The 22,845-nt window shown below is 41.2% G+C and overlaps 1 protein-coding gene across 3 annotated transcripts in view; it reads right to left on the bottom strand.

Moving 5' to 3' along the window:
- TENT4A (terminal nucleotidyltransferase 4A) overlaps positions 1–20,638 on the bottom strand; it is a 101,296-nt gene extending 80,658 nt beyond the window's left edge. The window contains exon 1 of one of the 3 annotated variants that reach the window (XM_069076925.1): positions 19,436–20,638. In XM_069076925.1, the coding sequence (XP_068933026.1) occupies positions 19,436–20,403 (968 nt within the window). In that variant the 5' untranslated portion in view covers positions 20,404–20,638. The remainder of the gene's footprint in view (positions 1–19,435) is intronic. The other 2 variants (XM_069076916.1, XM_069076905.1) reach the window with 2 other exon arrangements.
- Between the last annotated feature and the right edge of the window lie 2,207 nt (positions 20,639–22,845).

The following is a 22,845-nucleotide window of genomic DNA, read 5'->3' as shown; positions in this document are numbered from 1 at the left end:
TATAACCATTTTGGAAAACAATTTTAAATTATGCAAAGTGACTATAATACTATATCCTTTGACCCAGGGATTTCATTACTAGGCTTATATTCCAAGGAAGTCAGTGATAAGACAGTCTCCATGTACACTAAAATATTTAAAGCAGCACTTTTTGTGATGGCAACAAAACAGATATCAACCTATTGAGGAATGGCTAAGAAAATTCTAGTACATAAATGTAACAGAATATTACTCTGCTTTATAAAGTGCTAATTGTGATTAAATACAGAGAAGCATGGAAAAATCTATATGAACTGATGTAAAGTAATCAAAGCCAAGAAAACAAAACACACAATAACAATAATGGAAACAGAAAGAACTATAAAGAAAAAAGCAAGTGGATGTTGCAAAATAATAAAAAATAAATATGACTTGAATGAAAATATACAAGAAAATACCCCCACTCCATCCCTTGGCAGAAATGGGAGGTCCACAAGTTTTGTACATTGCACATATTTTCAGACTTCAGAATATGATGTTTCATGTAGAAGGAACAGCAAGTAGGTTAGTTTGGCTAGACCAGACAGTGTATGAAAGGGAGTAATATGTAATAAGTTTAGAAAAGTAAACTGGAGCCAGATTGAGAAGAGCTTTAAACTATAAACAGAGGCATTTATAGTTGGTCCTATGATCTAGAAAGCCATTGGAGCTTTTGAGGTAGTGGCATGATATGGTAAGAGTTGGACTTTAGAAATTACAATTTGGAAATGTGGAATCCGGATAGGTTAGAGATTAGGAAGGGAAAGACTGGTAGCAAAGAGATTCAATTAGGAGGCTACTAAAATAGTCCAGATGAGAGGTAACAAAACCTGAAAACCTGGTAAATATGTAAGAATATGGAAAGAGTTGTGGAAGCACAATTTACAGAGTTGGCAATGGGGATGACTCCAAGGTTAAGAATCTTGGAGCAACTAGAAGTGTAATGACACCTCAACAGAAAGAAGGAAGTTTGGGATCCATCAGGGGAGAAAAGAAAAGGAAGAGAAGATAGTGAATTGTTTTAAACTTGGTGAGTTTGCAATACCTATAGAACTCCAACTGGAAAATGATGAGTAGAACACAGGAGAAAGATAAGGGTTGGATATGTAGATCTGAAAGTCATCAGCATGGAAATAATAATTAAATATCACACAAGAGCTCTATTACCCCACCAGACTGCTTATCCTCCCCTACCTACGATATTCCACCCTGAGGCTAATCCAATAATTTCTGAGTCCCTGTCTGGAGCCACTGTATCAAGAGAAAACTTAGTCTGCTCACTTTCCACTTTCCTCTCACCCTTCTTCTGGCTTCACTTTCACATTTACTTCCCCCACTCTACTTTCCTAATCCCTTTTATGTTGTCTTTCCCCCTATTAGAATGTAAGCTTCTTAAGAAAAAGGATCATCTTACTTTTTTTGCTTTTGTGTGCCCAGTGCCTTAGCACAGGGCCTAACATACCGTAAAGAAACAGATAAATGAATGAAGATAGAGAGAGAGAGAGAAAGATAGAAAGACTGAGCTGTCTATCCGATGAAGTCACCAAGTAGATATGGAAGAGAAGGCCCAGGAATCAGTGAATTCCAGCTGTCACTGGAATAGTTTCCCTTCATATCTTCAGAATTTTATTCTGTAGAAGTTTTCTGCTCCTACTGGTGTAATATTCCAGTAGAATTTTAGCCTCTTGAACCCTACTTATTCTTCCTCTGAACTCTGTACTTCCCCAAACAAGGATCCATGTTAGACTATGCCCAACTTTGGACAGAGTGATTGTTGCTTCACTTCAAGATTACCATTATTTCTACCCATCCTGGGCTCCCTGTTGATGAAATTCAGACCTCATCAAATTTCATCCATCAGACTCAAAAGAAAATTCTCCCTTGCTGATTCCTTCACCTTTTGAAGGACAAAATTAGAATTAAGTCAAGTCAAGAAGCTATTAGTGGAGAAGAGAGGAAAAAGGGAGAGAGACAGAGTTCCAGGAGAAATCTGAATAACTAAAATCACCCCATGAATAACACAGCATGACTGTACGAGATTTCTGACCAGTTTCCCATTCTTCCTATCTAGTTTCCCTTTCTACCCAGGTAATCAATAGTATACTCTGATGACACAATACTTCTGTTTTTCTCTTCACTGATTTACTCCATCATTCTCCATCTCCATGGTGATTTCTTCACATGAATATATCACCTTAATTAATAATTAACGCTACCTCATTCCTTTTCTTTGCCTATTATAGTAGCAAGCACCCTAGCACATGCAGGATGGCCTGCTAGCACAGGTTCTTTGATCTGCTTTTAAAGGAAAGACTGCTCAAAATTTTGCTTTTTAATTACATTCACTAGTTCAGGTGACAGGTCAGTACCCTGAACTTGGAGAAAATGCAAGCAGAGAAATTAGCACAAAGACCAACAGACAGGGCTCCAGCTGTCTGAACATAGCAATATTGCTAAGCACTTTTATATACATCACTGGATCAAGAACATCTGAGCGGTCAGGGGGCTCTGAACACATGGCCACTCAGTCTCGACCACGAAATCAAAAGATCTTTCTCATGAGCGAATCCCCAAAGCAAAATGCCAGCCTCCCAGAATATATAACAAAGACTTGGCATCTGATTGGCTGAGTGCCAAGGAGTCTGAAAATCCTCTTCCCCAGCACTTAATTGGGAACTCCCCATAGCCCAGAGCCTGATTAGCTCTGGGCCAGGGTTCTATATGCTTATTAATGGGCAGGAAAGATCTTCAAATTTCCTTAACATTATACCTTTTTTTTTTTAATTAAGGTATATTCATCCAAGACAGTGTTCCATGTTCATCTCATTCCCATCAAGTCTCAATAATAACTATGAAATCAAATTTCCCTCCTTGTTAGGACCTGTAGCTCCTTTGCTTGCTTCCTAAACTTTATGCATTCATGTAAAAAGACATTTGAGGCTGAGCATTTTTTAGGCTCTTTTGTTATATTTTGATTCCTATGAACATCTGAGTGTGTCAACTGAATGTCTATGCTGTACGTAGTTCAGAAAGACTTTATTAAGAAAGAGGCGGGGGGGGGGGGGGCTAGGTGATGCAGTGAGTAAAGCACCAGCCCTGGAGTCAGGAGGACCAGAGTTCGGTTCCGGCCTCATACACTTAACACCTACACAAAAAAAAAACTAGCCATGTGACCTTGGGCAAATTACTTAACCCCAACTGCCCTCCAAAAAGCAAAAAAAAAAAGAGGTGAAAAAGTTTAACATGAGCATGATATCTTGTATTAATTTATCTTGGGTTATAAAGACAAGGGGTAATAACTGGGCCTGTAATTTCACTGATTTAGAAACTCCTAAGAAAACTCCACATGACAAGGTAAATAGATAGCTTCTCTGCAATTTGTGGGCTCAGAGAGTTATCTAAAACGACTGAGGCGTTAAATGATATGCCCAGGGTCACACAGTGGCATGGTAAAAGCAAGACTTTGTCCTTGGTCTTCTTGGCTCCAAGGCCCACTCTTTCTCCATTATGCCCCAATGTCTCTCTTTTGATTTATAGATCTAAGATTTAAAATTGAACTAATTAATCTACCCACAAATCTGTATAATTTTGTAGGACTAGTTTTATGAATAAGTATTCTTTCTCATTTCAGTTGCCTGAAAATGGAGCTTTTTTTTTTTGTCACATACTTTTCCTCCAGGTCACCACCCAAAATACTCTACTTATTTTTTTATTCTATTTATTTAACATTCTATTTTTTTTTCTAATTATGGTTCCTCTCCCTTCTTCTCCCAATATGGACCTTCAGGCTCCAATTTTTCTGACTTTTGGGGGTGGGGGAAGGGACAGAGAAGGGTATGTATATGTAGTATATGCATGTATATCAAGTATAAACTTCACAGCCTTCTTCCCTTATTTCTGCTGCACATCCTCTAGATTTCTACCACAAAAATCTTCATGGAAAACTTCATTCTACCACTCAGGTATTGTTTTTAAGTATAATTCAGTAAAAGGAAAACCTCATTTATTCACAACCCAATTCAGTGAGACAGGGGAAAAAGTCTACTTTTTTGCTACTTATAAATAGGGGCTTGCTAAGCAAATTAAAACATTCCCATGTTTTGTTTACATAATTAAAGTTCTAGAGAGAACAATTTTCAGAACTATTTGGGCTAATCACTCAAATTTAAAACCCATATGCAAAAACAGACCTATTTGCAAATGAATTAGGACATCTAGATGGAAGCCTTTAAAAATTATGAGTAAAAAGAGTTTAGACTTCAAAAGCAACAAACTGAAAAACAAGTTAATGTTGCATTAACAATAAATTTAAAACAACAAATCAACATACTGAGTTTTAAGCAGGGATTTTCAATGAAAATTCAAATTTTAAACTCGATAAATGTTCTTATTAACTTCATTTTTGAAAAGCCTTAATTCAAGCTACTCTGTTCATTTGAAGACAGTTTAATTTCTGTATCCTATATGTAAAAAGAATCTATGGAAGTACTAATACTTTACCGAGCAAATAGTAAGCATTTCATAAATGCTTTTTAATTCATTCAAAAACTTGCTTCATGGTTTGTTTGTTTAATGTCAAAATAAATGCCTTCCGAAGCCATCTTTTATAATAGAATATCAATTCACCAGGAAGGAAGGGATACAGGTGAGTTTTTTGAGCTATGAATGTATTGAAATTACATGTAACCATTTTGGGATTAGAACGTTGAGTCACTCAGACAAATATTAAGTTATAATAATGTTATTAAATAATATTAATGTTATATATTAATATATCTATTAACTACATAGCACCAGGCTCTGAAGTGCTTGGAATAATATGAAGATCAGAAAAAAATTCTCATCCCTTACAGAATTTCCATTCTATCAGGAGGACACATGAATTCAGAAAAGTAAATATAAAATATATTCAAAGTAAATTAAAGAGGAAAGAGTTGGAGAGTTTGCAGTAGGTAGAGATTCCTTCAAGTGGAGGTAAGAAGTAATTGATTAGAATGCAAAGGGAAGCAAACTGAAGAGAAAATATCTGGTAAGGGAAAAAGCAAGTCATATTAGAACCAAAGTAAAGAGAAATCTAGACAACAGAATAGGAACAGAATAACCAAGATGAATCTAGAACTATTACATAAATGTTCTCAGAGTAAAAAGAATGCAATAAGGAGATAATTAACACCCCTCCAAAAGAAGTGTCACAAAGAATAGGATAAAACAGATGGACCTTGGGGCAGCCAATAATGGAGAGAAAGATAAATTCACTTCTTCCAAGTAGATACATAATTAGATAAGTGGAACTTTTGACTGTAAAATACAATGGAGAGTAATTTGTGCCCAGAAGTTACCAAGTCTTTTAACCTTTGAGTCAACTGAATATTGTGATGTTTATTTTAATAAAAGAGAAGTTTTTCAGTAGAGTTTTTAGGAGACTATTTTTGGTAGTAAAAGCACAGATAAGTAGATCTTGCCCAAAACTGGTATTACCTTAGTCACCCATACTTCAAGTAGTTCAGGTACAGGAAGCTAGAGCTATAATCAGATTCAATAATCAAGTATTTATTAAGAAATCTTTTTGAGGTACCAGGCATAGTGCTAAGCACAGGGAACACAAAGAAAACAAGAACATGAGGTTCACATCTTAAAGTCTAAAGAAGGCCTTAAAAGATCTAATTGATTCTCACTTTTTACCAATAAGGAAGAGGTCTACTTAGGTTAAATAATTTGCCCAAATTTTGTTATGATGCAAACCTAGGTCTCTAACCTCTAATCCACCTTCCAAATGCTCCAACCAGTTTTTAGGATGTAAACTTCACTAATAATAATAGCTAGTATTTATATAGTGCTTTAAGGTTTACAAAGCTCTTTGCAAATATTTGCAAAAAAAGTTTCATTATCTACAAAACTCCAGAAGAAAGGTACTATTATAATTCCTATTTTACAGATAAGGAAACTGAGGCAGAGAGAAGTTTAATGATTTATTCAACATCACACTGCCAGTGTCTGAAGCCATCTGAACTCAGATCTTCCTAGCTCCTGGTCCAGCACTCCAAATCACTACCAGTACTCTACATCACCTGTTTATGGTGCCATCTCTAAGACCTTTTAGTGAGCAATGCTTTATTGACTTAATTCAAGTTATGAGTATATCTAACAAGGCCTAGGGGGAAGAAAGTTTTCCTGGAGGCTCACAAATATAATTAAAGAAGGCTTTAAACAAACAATGAAAAAAAAGTCACAGAGTGCAATGTCCACATAAATCCGGTACTTCAAAAGCAGGTATAACACAGAAAAGAGAAATAGTGATTCACGGGGGACAATATGAATGAAGAGAGAAAGCAATAAAAACTATGGCTTTAGATGTCTACTGTATAAATAGACAAAATATAGGTAACAAAGAGAGTAAATGAGAGATCCCTAAGGAAAGAAGGCAAATTTGACCTCATGTTTTTATCGCAGACATGGCAGTGGTAAATCCCATGACTAGAAAATAGGTCTTGGAAGAAATATGCCTTATTTATTTAAGAGAAAAAACCAATTATCTATTAAGAAAACATAAGTTTTGGGGCAGCCAGGTAGCACAGCAAGTAAGAACACCGGCTCCAATGTCGGGATGACCTGGGGATCAAATCTGGACTCAGATACTCAGCACCACACCCAGAAGTAACTGGCCGTGTAACCTTGAGCAAGTTACTTAACCCCGATTACTTAAAAAAAAAAAAAGAAAGAAAACATAAGTTCCTGAAAGGATATAAGTCCCTAGCAGGCAGAGACTATTTTGCTTCTGTTTTGTCACTTAAAAATAGTAAGTTTTGAACTAAGGATTATAAAAGTGGCTAGTAGAAAGAAGCCCAAAGTAAAGGAGGAAAAATTTTCAGGTAATAACAACTGACATTTACATAGTACTTTAAATATTTTCAAAATATACATTCTCATACATTTAACTTCAACCTTAATGAGACAGGCAATATAACTTTTTTTTTTGAAGTTTTGTTTATTTGTTTTAGTTTTTGTTGTTAGGAGTTTGAGATGGGAGAAAGGCTAGAATGTAACTGGTGTGTGGAATTCACATATGGAAATTCCTTCATTTTTATTTTTGCATCCCCAGTCCCCAGCACAATGCCTGCCACATAATAGGTACATAGTAAGTGCTTACTGATTGAGGAAATCCTGAAATCTAAGAGTAGGGAAATAGACTGCACAATATTTGGTTAAAGATAAAGGAGGAGGGGCAGCCAGGTAGCACAGCCAGCAAGAACACCGGCCCCAGTGTCAGGATGACCTGGGGACTGAATCCGGGCTCAGATACTTAGCACCACACCCAGAAGTAACTGGCAGTGTAACCTTGAGCAAGTTACTTAACCCCAATTGCTTAAAAAAAAAAAAAGATAAAGGAAGAAAGAGAAGATAAATTGTTTCAAGACCTATTACAGACCAAATGGACAAAAGGAAGAATCAGATGAGGAGTTTGAAAAACAGATGAAAAATGTGGCACATTAGCATGATATTCTGATAATGGGGGATTCTGGCCATCTGTAGGAACTCTCTGTCAAAAGCAAAGCAATTAGTTAATATGTGATTTACCTCAATGATGAAGCAGGAGTTTAAGTGGCAATTCCATCACAGAAATAGGAAGAAGAAAAATGCAGGCCTAGTTTGACCTATGCACTAGTTCAGAAAGGCTATTTCAGAATGTTTAGATAAAGGACAGATGGAATACAGAGGCTTAATATTTTGCAGAGAAGGTAAGGCCAAAGGGTACATAGAGTTAAAGGACCCTTATGTACAAAAATATTTATAGCTACTCATTTTGTGATGGCAAAAAAAACTAGAAACTAAGGAGGTCCCTATCAAATGGAGAATGGCAAAACAAATTATGATATATAAATATAATAGAATACTATTGTACTATAGAATTATGGAGAGAATGTTTCAGAAAAACCTGAGGTTTTATGAACTTGTACAGAGTGAAGCAAGCAGAACCAGAACATTCTATATAAAAACAATCATCTAAAAACAAAGAACTCTGAAAGATTTAAAAACTCTAACCAATGCAATGAATGATGAAGTACATTAGTCACAGGAAAGGTGATGGATGGATGGATTCAGGGTACAGATTGAGACTTATACTTTTTGGATATGGCCAATGTGGGAATTTTTTTTGTTCAACTATATATATGAGTTATCAGGGTTTTGTTTTTCTTTTCTTTTTCTAATTGGGATGAGTAAGAAAGAGGAAAAAATAGAATTCTGAATGAAAAAAATGTACTTGTTTTTTTTTTTAAATGACAAAACAGGAAGGGAAGTTGAAGATCACCTAGTCCAAAACTCTCAATATATAAATAAATAAACTGGAAAAAAATAAATGGAAAAAATGGGACTCAAGAGGGGTAGGGAACATGTGGCTTCAGGGTCACATGTGGCCTTCTAGGTCCTCAGGTGTGGCCTTTTGACTGAGTCCAAGTTTTACAGAACAAATCCTTTTTATTAAAGAGATTTGTTCTATGAAGTTTGGATTCAGTCAAAGGGACACGCTTGAGGTCTTAGAGGGCCACATGAGAGAACAAAATAGGTGGCCATTAATAACAAACTGTGGTATATGAATGTAATGAAACACTATCACACTTAAAAAAAAAGAGAGAGACCAGTTCCATGAGAGCATTGGAGAATGTGCCACAGAAAGACTGTTGAAATTGGGAATGCTCAGCCTGAAGAACAGCCTTGAGAAAGGATGTAATAATACTCTTCAAATATCTGAACAGCTCTCATGTGGAAGAGAGACTAGACTTGTTCTGCTTAGCCCCCTCACAAAGGACTAGAAATAACATGAAATCTTTATAGAGTGGTAGATTTAAGCTTGATGTAAAGAAAACATTCCTAACAACTACAGGCTTCTCCAGGATGAAGGTTTTATGAATCTGAAGGGACCATCAGTCAGATGCATACTGGCCTATGTCAGCCAAAATCCTTTCAGTCTTTGGTAATGTGTCCCTCTAGCCTTCTAAGCATTCGTTTCTATGTTCTGTCACTCTACACCATACAAATGCAAAATCATGCCATAAAGTTAGCTGTCTTCACTGCTTAACATTTCCATCACTGTCTAAACTACCAGAACCGTGAGAGGCTCATTTCACCAAGTTTTAAAATTCAACATTGGATCACAAATCAAGAGCAACAAAGAACCTCAGAGACTATCTAGTTCAACCCCTTCGTTTTATATGTAAGGAAACTGGGACCAGAAAGGTTAAGTAAGTTGTTCAAGGACACACGTAAATGTAAAAGGTGCTCTGAACTCCAAGGACAATGAATTCTCAAATTAGTCATCTGTGGTCAGGTAAAATCCAATCTAAATTGTATAATCCTCTACCAGCACTGCATTAGGCAAAATATCTCTGACCCAAAAGGCAAGCACTTTCCTCCTTCTCTAATTTAGAGAATTCGTCCATGAATTCTACAATGTAATTCAACAGCCATTTTACATCCCTATTATGGGCCAGAAAGGTTAGAGGGCTGAACTATCCAAAGGCTGAGTTCCAGTTCGAAGAATCACTGACATCCTGTGGCAATATAAGGAGTTTGAGAAAACTTTGTTTCAGTATAGAGAAGGAACTGAAGAAAAAGTCAGAACTGTAAAATAAAATACCATGGAATAAAACAGCACTTGTGTTCAATGTGTTGTTCATGAAACTATGCATCTCTCAGTGACTGAAAAAAATTGCCATTCTAAGGCTAGCTTAGGCCCCACAGACTACCACCGTCAATTTTTTCAAATGTTTATACCAGTCTTATCTAAACTATAGTATATCAGCCATTTGACAGAGTCAGTATTCTGTCATCATCTAGCACAGCATAGCAATCAGTCTGTCAGATACGTATACAACAGACACACATGTTGAATGGTGATCCCTGGCTCTATATTCCCAAATATCACACACCATTAAAACAATAGATCTGAGTTAATCATATATAGTGGGTAGATAAGTAAAAACAGTAAAATCTGAATATGACCTTTAGAATATAGTATTAATTTAAAACAATTTGAAAATAAACAGAGGTATATAGCCTTTAAAGTATTTAGACTTCACAGGAATATACCTATGAAGATTCCTTGTTGCTTAAAAGAACTGTCAAAAGGAGACTTTAAGAACCCTGACCTGATACATTCCCCAATCTAATACTGCAGTCCCTACATAAAAAAAGTGTTGAGACCCGGTGAGAAGTCTTTCCCCAAACCAAAATTGACTGGAAAATCAAATGCAAAGAGATGACAATAAGAAATGCAACATTTATTTAAAGGGGAAACTAGGTGGTGCAGTGAGTAGAGCACCAGTCCTGGACTCAGGAAGACCTGAATTCAAATTCAGCCTCAGATACTTAACACTTATTAGCCATGTGACCTTGGACAAGTCACTTAACACCAAATGCCCTGCCTTCTCCACTCCAAAAAAAATTTTTTTATTTAAAAACTTAGATAATATATAGGTATAAATAGCTTTATATAATAGATATGTCACACATGTTTAATAATTTTAAATGCATTCTGAGAAATCAATATTTAAGTTTTCAAAGATTAACTTTTTATAAAATGAAGAATACAACAAACACCTAATTTATGTTTTACAAATCTGTCAGTAAAAGTACTATTCAAAACACTAAGCATGATCATTTTTTCAGCTGCTTCCTAATTTTAAAAACCATGTGTAATAGCAATGGGATTTAAAGATCCCCCTGTATTGGCTTGGTTTTCTGATTGATTGGTTTAAAACCCAGAGCTTGTGAATCCCACTTGTGGAATGGACTTGCTGACATGAAAAGAGAGGGCTAAAGTGGAAGGAGCTGGTGACATGAATTTAGAGAGGTACTAGCAGAGAGAGAAGCAGAAGAATTTTTTGGAAGCAGCATCATGGAGGCAGAGAGAGGGAGAGGATTGCTGAGGGCCAGTTTGAACTGCCCAGGACTTTTGAGAGCTGCCACCCAGAGCTGCCAAGGACTGAGGAGACAAGGCTGTTATGCTGGTACTTTGTCTGTTTTGATGTTGTTTTGCCAGATTCATCCACTGGTGAAGGACAGTCCTGTTGTTGCAGAGCTCCTGGAACCTTGCTGCTGGTTCAGGGGTCCAGAGACTGTTCTATAGACAGAGAATGAATTGTGCCCACTGGTGAAGGCCAGTGCTGTTGTTGCAGAGGTTCTGGAACCTTGCTGTTGGTTCAGAAGCCCTGAAAAAGGATTTTCTTGTTGTATGTTTACAGAAATCTTGGAAGAGGGTTTCGCTAATGTTTTCAGGGGTCCTAGGACTGTTCTGCAGACAGAGAATGAATTAATGAGGACACTGGCATTGTATCTTGTGGCCTTGGTAAACTTTGTCTCCCCAGGAACAAAGATTGCTGAGAACTTGCCTCTGGTAAAGATGAAGAAAAGACCTCTCTTTGGGTATTAAATGCTGGGCTTAAGCTTGTTGTAACTCTGGGGCAGATGGCCTATTCAGTTGTGATCCAAGGGTGGGAAACTTTTGACTTTTTAGTGCTCTGTGACTGACTAAATGACTGTACTTTGCTTATGATTGGAAAGTAATCTCCATTTGAGAAGAGGGGCTTTGTGATTGACTAAATGAATGTACTGCCTAGGGGTAGAGTAGTACTTGGGAATTATTGAATTACCCTTGGTGAATGCTGTATTTTGAATTATGCTATATTTTGATTTTCTCTGTTCTTAATTAGTCACTGAATAAAATAGAGAACAGCTATGCTGATATTCTGAACCTTGGGAAGTTGCCTTTGCTTGGCATTACATTATGGCGTAGTCAGTAGGATTACAAAGTATGTGCCTCTTTTTGTTCCAGAATCCATGGCCATTTAAATTGAGATTTTAAGGCCAAGGATCCTGGAGGGGTGGAATGTAATAGTAATGTAATTTTGAACTTGAAGATCCCTTTTGTGTTGGCAAAAGTAGCAGGTACTTAACACTTAGTAACTGATCAAGCCTCTGATTGGTGGAACAGAAGGTATGAAGTCCTGCCCCTTGTTACTGGTAACAGGAAGTTGGCTAAAGGAAGTGAAGTAGGTAATACTGTGTATATAAGAAAAGCCCCAGAGAGACACAGTCAGAATTTCCTTGAGACTGAGATCTGGTGGCAGAACAGCTACAGAAGAATGAAGAACTGAGTCCTGAGAACTTGTGGTGGTGGAGCTTCTTCTGAACAGGATCCCAGGAGCCCAAAGCCCAGAGCCAGGAGGCCAGGAGCCCAAGAGCCGGGAGCCCAAGTGACTGAAGCATGACCAGAATGCTGAGACTTTGTTTGTGGCTTGGTTGAGTCTTGAATTCCTTGGAGCAGAAATGGTGAAGGAGCTGAAATGGACCAGAACCTATGAATGTCAGTGTGGAGCAGGACCTGCCCAGAAAGCTGGTCAAGGAACTGGGAGCTGTCTGCCAGTGAACCCAGGTGACAGTTTGGTGAATCCAGGTAGAATCTGGGACCATGGAAGGGGATCCAGGGAATCTGAGAACAGGGCCCAAGTCAAGATGAAGAAAAGACCACTCCTTGGGTACTGAGTAATTATGGAATTACAGTTTACTAGTGACCTAATTGTGGAGGGTTTTGTGTATGATACTTAGTAAGACTTTACTGAATAAGTGACTGATTGTACTTTGAGTACTTTAACTATTGTTACTAATAAGTGACTGACTGAGTTAATCAAGACTTTGCCCCAAGAGTGGAAGACTTTGAGACTACTGATTAGTGACTAATTGAGTTAATCAAGACTTTGCCCCAAGAGTGGAAGACTTTGACTGTGTACTTTGATACTACTGATAAGTGACTGATTGAATTAAGAGTGACTATTTTGTGACTGATTGAATTAATTTAAGAGTGACTATTTTACTTTGAGACTATATTGTGAATATTATAGTGATTTTCTGTGATAAGTTGTAATATGGTGAATGCTGTATTTTGAATTATGCTGTACCTTGATTTTCCATGGATGTTTTGCTTTTGTTATGGAATAAATACAGTAATCACTGTACTGACTAATCAGAACCTTAAAAAAAAAAAGCTAGGGCAGCCAGGTAGCACAGCAAGTAAGAGCACTGGCTCCAGTGTCGGGATGACCTGGGGATCAAATCTGGGCTCAGATACTCAGTACCACACCCAGAAATAACTGGCTGTGTAACCTTGAGCAAGTTACTTAACCCCGATTGCTTTAAAAAAAAAAAAAAGCTGTTCACAGTAGCAGTTCTTCTGGAAAGCTTCTGTGCATGGCATTACACCATGCTGTGCATAGCTACATGCATAACTCTTTCATAGTATACTTTATATTTACATAGTATGGCTCTCATTTAATTCTTTGAACATCAAGGCAGGAGGTATAAACATATTGTCTCCATTTTTAAAATGAGAAAAACTAAGGTTTGGGAATTTAAGTGACTTCCTCAATGTCACAGGCTGGTAAAAAGAGCTGAGAGACAAATTAAGGTAGCAGTGGATATGCAAATCTGAAGTTGCCTCTAGATCACTACTAAGAAACCCTAGTCCAGGGCACTGGCAAAAGGATGAAAGAGAGTAAAGTTGAACTATGGGAGAAAAAAAAAAGAAGCAAAAGGAGGGCAAGTTAGCTTTGACTAGACTTTTGGACCACTTTCCTATCATTGTGAAGTACTAAAACTTCATACTGTCAGTGTACTCTGAACCTACAAAAATGGAAATTTGGATGTGAAAGAAAAAAAAACAATCTGGCTTCTGAATTTATTCAGTTTGTTAAGTGATTAGAGGATAGTTTATGGTGCACATTTCTACTACTGCCTTTCTACTTGATTACTTTATGCAATATAAATCCTAATCATTCCTAATATTTGAGTCACCTCACTTTTTATATTCCTACTCAAGACTTTTTTTTCCCTGTCATAAAAATAACAAAACTTCCATTTTCATGCCTCCTTCCTAATAAAATATTGTCAATTAGTCTAGTTTCCAGATAAGGGTTAGTCTTCAATAAAAGTTTCTAGAGCTTCTAACTAGAAAAGTGCTAGATAACAAAAGCTGCATGGTTTACATGCTGCATGATTCACAGATCCAGCATTAAGTTAAAAAAAAAATTTGAATTCCAGTTCTGCTACTACCTGTAACTGAATAAATCATTTTACTTCCCCAAATGCCTTTCCTTATCTATCAAAATAATAATAGTAGTAAGATTTCTACAATGCTAAATTTAAGGTTTGCAAAACACTTTACATGCATTATCTCATTAGGCTAGATGACCTCTAAGGGAGGACCCTTCTGGCTCTAAAATCTATTATCCTAAGATTCTAAAGCTAACAGTTTTGATACTTCTTTGATCTTCTTTGGCCTTGAGGTTTACAGTTGTTATAGAAAATCAAGCAACTATTCCCTGCCCTCAATTATGATAATTCCAGCACTGTTTATTACACACCTATTACACATTCTTCAATTCAGCCAAACTGTCTTTCTTGCTTTTCCTCATATTTGACATTCCATCTCCCATATCTTACCTTTGCATAGGTTGCCCCCTCGTGCCTAGAATGCCCTCCCTCCTCACCTTCCCTCTTACAAATGTCTAGCTTCCATCAAAGCTCAGTTAAAATACCATCTTTTACCTGAGGATTTTCCTGATTCCCCCTAGGAAAAAAAAATGACCTACTATATATTTTGTATCTACGTGTATGTGTGTGCTTTCTTACTCTGCAGAAATTAAATTTCTTGAGGAAAGGGAATGTTTCATTTTTGTCTTTGTATCTACACTGGATAGCATCATGCCTGACATATAGCAGAGGCTTTGAAAGACCCTAAGTAACTAGCAATTGATGAGGGAGTCACTCCTGAATCAGCTATATACATTCAGAACAACAAATTCTTAGCATGAGAAAAACCCATTTTAAAAAAGTGCAAGGGCATTTAAGGAAACAGAAGATAGAAAAAATCTTCAAAGATTTTGTTTTGGTTAACAAACTCTTTTTTACCATCAAAGAATCCCCAATACTTGATCTCTAATGTCACTATCTAAGACATAATTGCAGAGAAAAGAGAAATGGCACTGAAGACAATGAAAATGGAAAACTAAAATAAGAATATACAAAGGTGGTACCTGCTGGAAACAAGAGTTTTGAAGATGTTGAAAGACTAATTCTTCCCTCTCAAATGAATGAGAAGATATCAAAGGCAAAGAAAAATAATCTCAAACATTCACACACACACATACACATACACACACACACACACACAAATCAACTGAGAAATCAATAACTACCAAGCTAAATGCCTACTTTCCCATATGTGTAAAACTGGCATAAAAAAAATCTAAACACATCTCTATAATTATCTCTGTTGAAGGAAAAAACAGGTTTTGCAAACAATATTCCATAGAAGAATACATCTCTGCTATCCTACTTGAAAGATGCAGAGAATGCAAAGCCCTATCACTGTAGAATATTTTTTTAAAATTGTTTGGGTACAACTCTCCTCTTACAAGGTATCTTCTATACATATGCCAAAATTGTCAAAAGAAAAATAAACATGTTAAAAGTGAGATTTTTTAAAAAAACACATGATAATATTCGTTAAGTTCAAGATTTGCATGTAGTGTCATGACCAAAGTGTATGGCATGCTCAAGCACTAACTACAAGCAGCGGACCTGTGTGTGATGAAAGGCATTTTTTCTGAGTCATCCATTTTTCAATTTCAAAACATCCCTAACCCCTATGGAATGGAATGAAATTTAAGAAACCACTGAGTCCCACTTCTATCTCAGAAATACCTGGGCACTTCCCTATAATATTTACTAATGCTTTTTTTTTGTTACTGTTCAATAACTAGCCTCTCTCCTCACCTCCCTAATACCCAGGTTCCCCCTCCCTAATACCCAGGTTCTCCCTCTCCTTTACTGACTTTTGAAACAAAAATTTGCACAGCCACCCTCAGACTGTTAGGGTGGCAAGGAGATAGAGAGGTTAAAAAAAAAAAGTCAAGGTATTTCAAAAACCAAGAAAGAAGAGCAAGTTATGCTAGGTATTAACCCAGGGAAGTTCAGAGGCAGGACTGGTACTAGATTTTTTTAGTACCACTGACAAAATTTCTTTTTCAGCCCCAATTTTAATCTTTCTTCTGACTCTGAAATATTATCAACTATTCTCAAACTGTCTTTTTTTTAATGTAAAAAGAATAACAGTGTCCAATAAACTAATATAGATTAGGAAAACCCAAGCAAACATTTCACTGATCCCCTTTTTCTTTCTAAAAGTTCCCATTTGTGCTGCCCCTTTTACCCTTTGACCTGATTTTTGCCTTATCATACAATCAAGATTCAATTAACTCCACAAGTAGATTGGGCAAATACTCATAATGCCAAGACACTTGTTCTAAGGGTAGAAAGTCAATGTTGACCTTCCCCCTACAATTTTCCAGAAAAGTACAAGTTGCCACATCGGCCATCAGGCAAATGTCCAATTGGCCTATGGGTTAAAGCTACAATTCCATACCCTAATCCCACAACCAAATCTGAAACTATCAAGGAGATAAGCAATTTCAGCAACAGATCCTCCACAGCTGATCAATTAAGCAACTAAAAATTCCAAATTTTTATCTATTATTCCCGGTCGGTTCCTTTCCAGGAGCAAGTGAATTGAATCCTTTGTAGTGTGCTAAACCATCACATTAGGCATATACACAAATCACAGGTTCAGGCCCCAATGCAGAAGCTTCAGGAGTAGTTTATGACTGGCCTAGGTTTCCACATGTATCAAAGTGGATAAGGATTAACCCATAGTCTTTTCTACCTCAATCTCTGACACAACTCTGATTTTCTAACTTTCAAATTTTCGTCCATCAGTGGAGAGGAATAGGTAATATGACAGCAACATAATAAGTGGGCCACTGCCTAAGTCCCTTCAGGAAGTAGGTGACAAGCCATCAGTCTCTCTTTTCTTTAATGCAAAAGTGAGCTTGCCTTCAGTTTACAATAATATAAGCAAGCATTTCAAAGGAAATAGGGGAAAGTGTGAATTCTTGAGGTCACAGGTTAGATAAAAGTCCCTAAGCATTTTGAACATCACTAGAACTAACCGATGTTCAGTGTTTATACCACTAATTCTAGCAGCGGCATAAGCAACTTTCCACAGTCCACAAAATGTCCTGCTACCTAACAGTGCAGAGGTAAGTAATGATAAACAAACAAAACAATGAGGACAACTAGGGTGCAAGGTACAATCAGCAGACTCATTTGGCAAAGCACTGACATGTATGCCAGACATGCCTCCCAAGATGGACAGTATTTAACTACCTGTAAATAAGACGTTCCTTATAGGACATACATGTCTCATTTTGTTTAGTAACAAGACAAAATTCTACTCAAATACTTTTAAGTGTACTGGTACTACAAAATTTACAAACATATTATTCAAATTTCCAAGTTCAATCTCTACTTAGGAAGCTCTAAAAAATAATTTAAAAAATGTTTAAAGCTCTCTTCATTATCCCACTAAGCATTCTAAGTAGCCACAGATTTAGACTTCAAATTCAAACCAGGTGAAACAAATGGGCAAGTGGCTATAATGTATCAGGCATACTCTCAAGTATCAATTTCCATGCATTCCAAAGTACTTGAACTAATTTTTTAAAAACACACAATAAAAATTGAGAGACCTAGTTTAAATAGAATCCTTTACTATCACTTTTTCCCCCACACATCTGTAGGACAACAATAATCAGTATCCTTAATAACTTTATAGTGCTGCAAAATCTGGATGTGTCAGGTTAAAAAGATTTAAGTTATATTTTCTATGTTGCGTATGGCTTATTGTCTAGATTGCTTGGAAAAGCATAATAATAAATGCTAACTGCCCATAACACAAGAATGTCCCAAACAGCATGCACAGTGCTTTTCACACAAGAAGTACTTATTAATAAATATTTATTGAAATGAATTCAAATGAAGTCAAAAAAGAAGAAAACCTTTGCCTTTGTTTCCAAATTCTCAATTATACAAATACTAAAATGAGAGATGATGGAAGGGACAGAAAAGTAAGAATTTGTAAGCATTCATTACTTTTAAGCATTCATTACTTAGGATAGTAGCAAAGTGGAAACCATTTTTTTGAAACTTCCAGGTTCAATATTTTCACCAAAATTCAGATATAACAAAGTTTTTTAAGTGAACTGAGTATTTTCAGGCACAGCTTCCACTAAGAGAATAACTACTATGAAAGCTGAGACTAAAGACCTACAATTGTTTCAGTTTTTTTTTTAATGTAATGTATGACCACTTAACCATAGTTTAACTGTAATATAAAAGCTGTAACTCCTGAATTAGTCTTTAGGCTATTCAATTCATTATTACAGAAAAATCTAATAAAAATCTAATAATCTAATGCATTACACACCACAATTTTCTTGTCTTTAAAACTGTTTGCATTTACCTTTAAAAAAAAAGTGTAACTGAACATCCTAATAATAAAACTTACACAATCAAAACCCCATGCCAATTTCCTTTAAGACAAGTTATACAAGAATACTTAAATGTACTCCCTGTATAAAAAGGTGGAGAAACATTAATATTTCCTTTCCTAAGTGATTAGTAGTTTTGCACAGTACCACTATAGAAAAGCCATATGTAATACTCCAGTAGTCTTTCCCTTCCATCTGTCAGTTTCATGATCTTAGCTGTTATTAAAATTGAAACTTTTCCCTTTAAAGACAAAGATAGTTATAAATTATATCAAACTTACCTCAAAGGTTGGAGCAATTTAATTTGTCTCTAAATTCATGAAAATGAATAATTTCAAAAGAAATTATTCAGCAGCAACGTCTTCTGCTGCTAGACACTGTCTGATTCAGTACAAGTGACTTTTTACTGGTACCCTACAGTTCACGTGTCTGCCCAGCTCTTTCTGCGGGATCCCTAGTTAGACCTGATCTCTAGCAGCACCCAGGTCTCTTTTCCAGGTTTTGTGCCAAATAAGGAGCAGAAAATTTAAAAGCGGGAACCTCCTTGCTATCTAAACACCCTAACAATCACTTTCGTGTACACTTCAATTGCCCTTCTTCACTACGGCAATAGGGGATACAGTGACTTGAATAAATGTTTTCCATAAGGGGCTGTGACTTAATCCCCAAGCTCTCTAGCTATTTTTATAGCCTGTTCCACACTACTTTGTATAACCAAGCATCCGTTGCTCTGCCCCACCCCCCATAAAAGTCTTGCACTTCAGAAAGAAACCAAATAACCACTGCCCCTTAAGCCCCTCCTTTCTCTATACGTTAGGGTATGCCGGTCACTCCCCTTCCCCCAATACACACACGTTAGCACGCCATTTCCTAACATTTATGGCTGCAATAGAACAATTACATCCCACCCTGCATCCCCAGGTTCCCGTTACTTTAACCCTCCGAGCGCTGTCCGCTCTCTGCAAGCCATTACTCACCCTTGGATGCCCGGGCTGTAAGTCCTGGTCTTCCAGGGGGTGCCAGGTCTCTGCTGCTGCTCCTGGGGGAGGTGGTTATTGTTCAGAGCCGCCCCCCGGCTCCCGGACAGCAGGTAGTTCATCCCATAAGTGCTAGCTTTATTCTCCCTTTTCCTGCGGCCCGGGTGGTACTGGTGCTGCTGGATGGAGTTGGCTGGGGCGGGGGCAGACGACGGAGGGGGCGGGGGCTGGGACTGCTGCTGCTGCTGCGGCTGCTGTTGCTGCTGCGGCTGCGGCGGGGGAGGAGGAGGCGGCGGCGCCAGGAGGTTGCTGTTGGCTCCACTGTGCGGGTTATGGTGGTGGTGATGGCCATTCACGCTGTTGAGATTGTTCAGTTTGTTCTCATTGAAGTTAAAAAAGGCGCCGGGGCCTCCGCCTCCTCCCCTGCCAGGTAAGGTCCCACCGCCGCCCCCCGACAGAGTCCGGCCGGAGGAGGCGCTGCTCGAGGACGAGGACGACGATGAGGAGGAAAAGCCGGGGCTCTCGGTGCCAGACTCGTTGTTGGAAGAGGTGGACGACGACGAGGATACCGAGGGGGACTTCTGCAGCCGCCGCCCACTGTCAGCCGTCCCGACCGCGGTGGCGGGGACCAGTCCGGTCAGCAGCACCGGCAGCGCCGCCGACGGCGGAGGCGAGGAGGCCGAGGAGAGGCTGCCGCTGCTGCCGCCGCCGCCGCCGGGGGTCGGAGCCGGGAGAGCCGCGGCAGGGCCAGCTTTGACAAGTGGGGTGCAGCTGTGGCTCCCGCCGCCAGGGGTGCAGGGAGAGGAGGCGGCAGCGGTCGTGTCCAGGGCCGGAGAGTTGAGACAGAAATACGGCGGGTAGCTAGAGCTGCTCCGCCCCACTCCCTGCGAGGTCTCCCAGATCTGCATCCAGAGAGCATTAGCGGGTCCTTTCTGCTCGGGCTGAATCCAGGCCACACGCGGATCCATTCACCCTCTCTCCGCCGGCCGCCTCTCTTCCCCGAGCGGAGACGACTGCAAGCACACGAACCCTCCCCACCCCCTGCACGCGCGCGCACACACACGACACACTCACTCACACTCACACACTCACAGACCCGACTGGCACTCACTCACCCCAGACAGAGTAGGCTCGGTAGCCGGCAAGAGCAGCAGCAGCAACCCCGCCCCCTGGCTCTCCCGAGCGGCGGCGGAGCACAGCCCCGCAGCCCTGCCCTCCAGGCTCCAAGGCCTCCACCCCCCACTCCAAGCTCACACACAAACCCACCCCCCCACCCACCCCCCCAGAGACAGACAGAGAGACAGACACCGAGAGCTGCCGGCCGCGCGGTGCGGCCCCGGCGCTGCTCCAGGCCGGCTGCTCCTTCGCTCGTTCTCCCCCCTCGGTGTCTGGGCCGCCGCCGCCGGGGTGGGAGGAGAGAGGAGAGAGGGAGCAAAGGCGGGAGGGAGACGGAGAGGGAGAGAGGGAGGCAGGGAGGAGGGGGAGGGAGCGCAGGCGGTGGCGGAGGCGTCGGGCCCGGGCTGGGCTGAGGCTGGGAGGCCGGGACCGGGACAGACAGGGTCGAGGCCGGGGACGCTGGCGGTCTCCGGCGCTCAGCACGTTCCTGGTGGGCGGCTCCGGCCTTTCTCTCTGGGTCTCTCGCTAGCTCTCTCAAGGGTTCCCGAGTCACACGCCCCGGAGCGGGGGCCGCGGCGGCGGCGGCGGCGTTATCCACAGGCCGGGGGGAGCGGCCATCTGTAATGGGGCGGGCGGAGAGGGGGAATGGGGAGGGGGGGCAGCCGAGGGGGCGGGCCCAGCCGCCGCGCAGCCGGCACAAGACGCCCCGGAGGAGGGGACCGGGCGGCGGGCGTGCTACGTCTACCCGAAGCCCGGGGCTTCTCGGTCACTCTCCGGCCCCTGCTATTCGGGCACAGACAGTACAGAAGACAGCAGCACATGCGCAGTGAGAATTCTGTTGCCGGCGAGGGCGGCCCTCCCTGCTCCCCCCTCCCCCTCCCTCTGCCCGCCCCCGGCCCCTCCTCCTCTTCCCCCCTCCCCTCATTGGAGCCTCGGCGGCGGCCTCCTCCTCCTCGGTCCGGGTTCCTGCTCTGTGCTGCTGTCTTCTGTACTGTCTGTGCCCGAATAGCAGGGGCCGGAGAGTGACCGAGAAGCCCCGGGCTTCGGGTAGACGTAGCACGCCCGCCGCCCGGTCCCCTCCTCCGGGGCGTCTTGTGCCGGCTGCGCGGCGGCTGGGCCCGCCCCCTCGGCTGCCCCCCCTCCCCATTCCCCCTCTCCGCCCGCCCCATTACAGATGGCCGCTCCCCCCGGCCTGTGGATAACGCCGCCGCCGCGGCTCCAATGAGGGGAGGGGGGAAGAGGAGGAGGGGCCGGGGGCGGGCAGAGGGAGGGGGAGGGGGGAGCAGGGAGGGCCGCCCTCGCCGGCAACAGAATTCTCACTGCGCATGTGCTGTCGATTTTAAATCCTCACTAGACTCGGCCGCCTTGGTTACCACGACTGCGCACTAGAGCTCTCCTCGGGACTGGTGAAGGGGAGGCTAGTTGGAAGATGTTGGAGTACGCGACAGGGAGGGGCTATCGAGCTGGGGAAGGGGTGTTGGAGTGGTGTGTGGAGGGTTCGGAGGCGGCTCACCCGCGCTCCTTTTAAAATGAACTTGGCCTATGAGGAAGAGGTTAATGTGTATGTGTGTGCATGTGTGCGTGCTGCAGGGACTGGAATGGCACACACGGATACACGTTGGGACCGGGGCCAATTCCCGGAGACGTGCGCGCGGTGTCTGCTAGCGGGAACATTTGGAACCTCTCAGAAAAGCCGAGACGCCGGCAGCCCGGGGTCCCTTTACAACCCCGCCCGGCTCTTGAGTGCGCTTGCGCAGCGGGACCCCTTAGCCGTCACCTCTGGATGGAACTTTCTGCGCAGCTGGGGAGGGAGGGGTCCTGTCTCCCCACCCCCACGCCCCATATTCTGGGCCCTAATTCCGGAGGAGGGAGAGTGGGGAAGGTGATGAAAGCTGCCAAGGCTTTTGCTGTTACGTTGAGTAGGGAGGAGGGAAGCGGATGAGGGCCCGCATTGATTGTGAACGGTAGAGCTCAGCACTTTCCCTCGAGCAGCCTTCCTCCCCCTGTCATAACTGGGGCCATGTGCCTCCTACGCCAGACCAGGGGCTCGCCTGTCCCCGAGAAGCTGTGATTTATAGCTGATCATCAAACGGCCGCTTCTATTTCCTCTCCTCCCCGCTGGGTTCAAGCAAGTGCCTGCTAAAGCCTCCGCCGCGCGGCGGCCCGACTTGAAAAGAGTCTGAATTGCCGTTCATTGGCCCCTTTCGTCAGCCCCTCTCCCAGCCCCCGGTGCAGCTTCCCAGCGTCGGAGCCGACTTCAGAATCTCTTTGGTCTCGTTAAACAAGAAGTCCTG

The sequence above is a fragment of the Petaurus breviceps genome, unplaced genomic scaffold (assembly GCF_028583685.1).
Source record: "Petaurus breviceps papuanus isolate PSGF00001 unplaced genomic scaffold, PetGlider_PUasm1.0 151, whole genome shotgun sequence".
NCBI classification, from domain to species: Eukaryota; Metazoa; Chordata; class Mammalia; order Diprotodontia; family Petauridae; genus Petaurus; species Petaurus breviceps.
The sequence above is the reverse complement of the archived record's forward strand: the minus strand, read 5'-3'. Positions and strand labels throughout refer to the sequence as shown.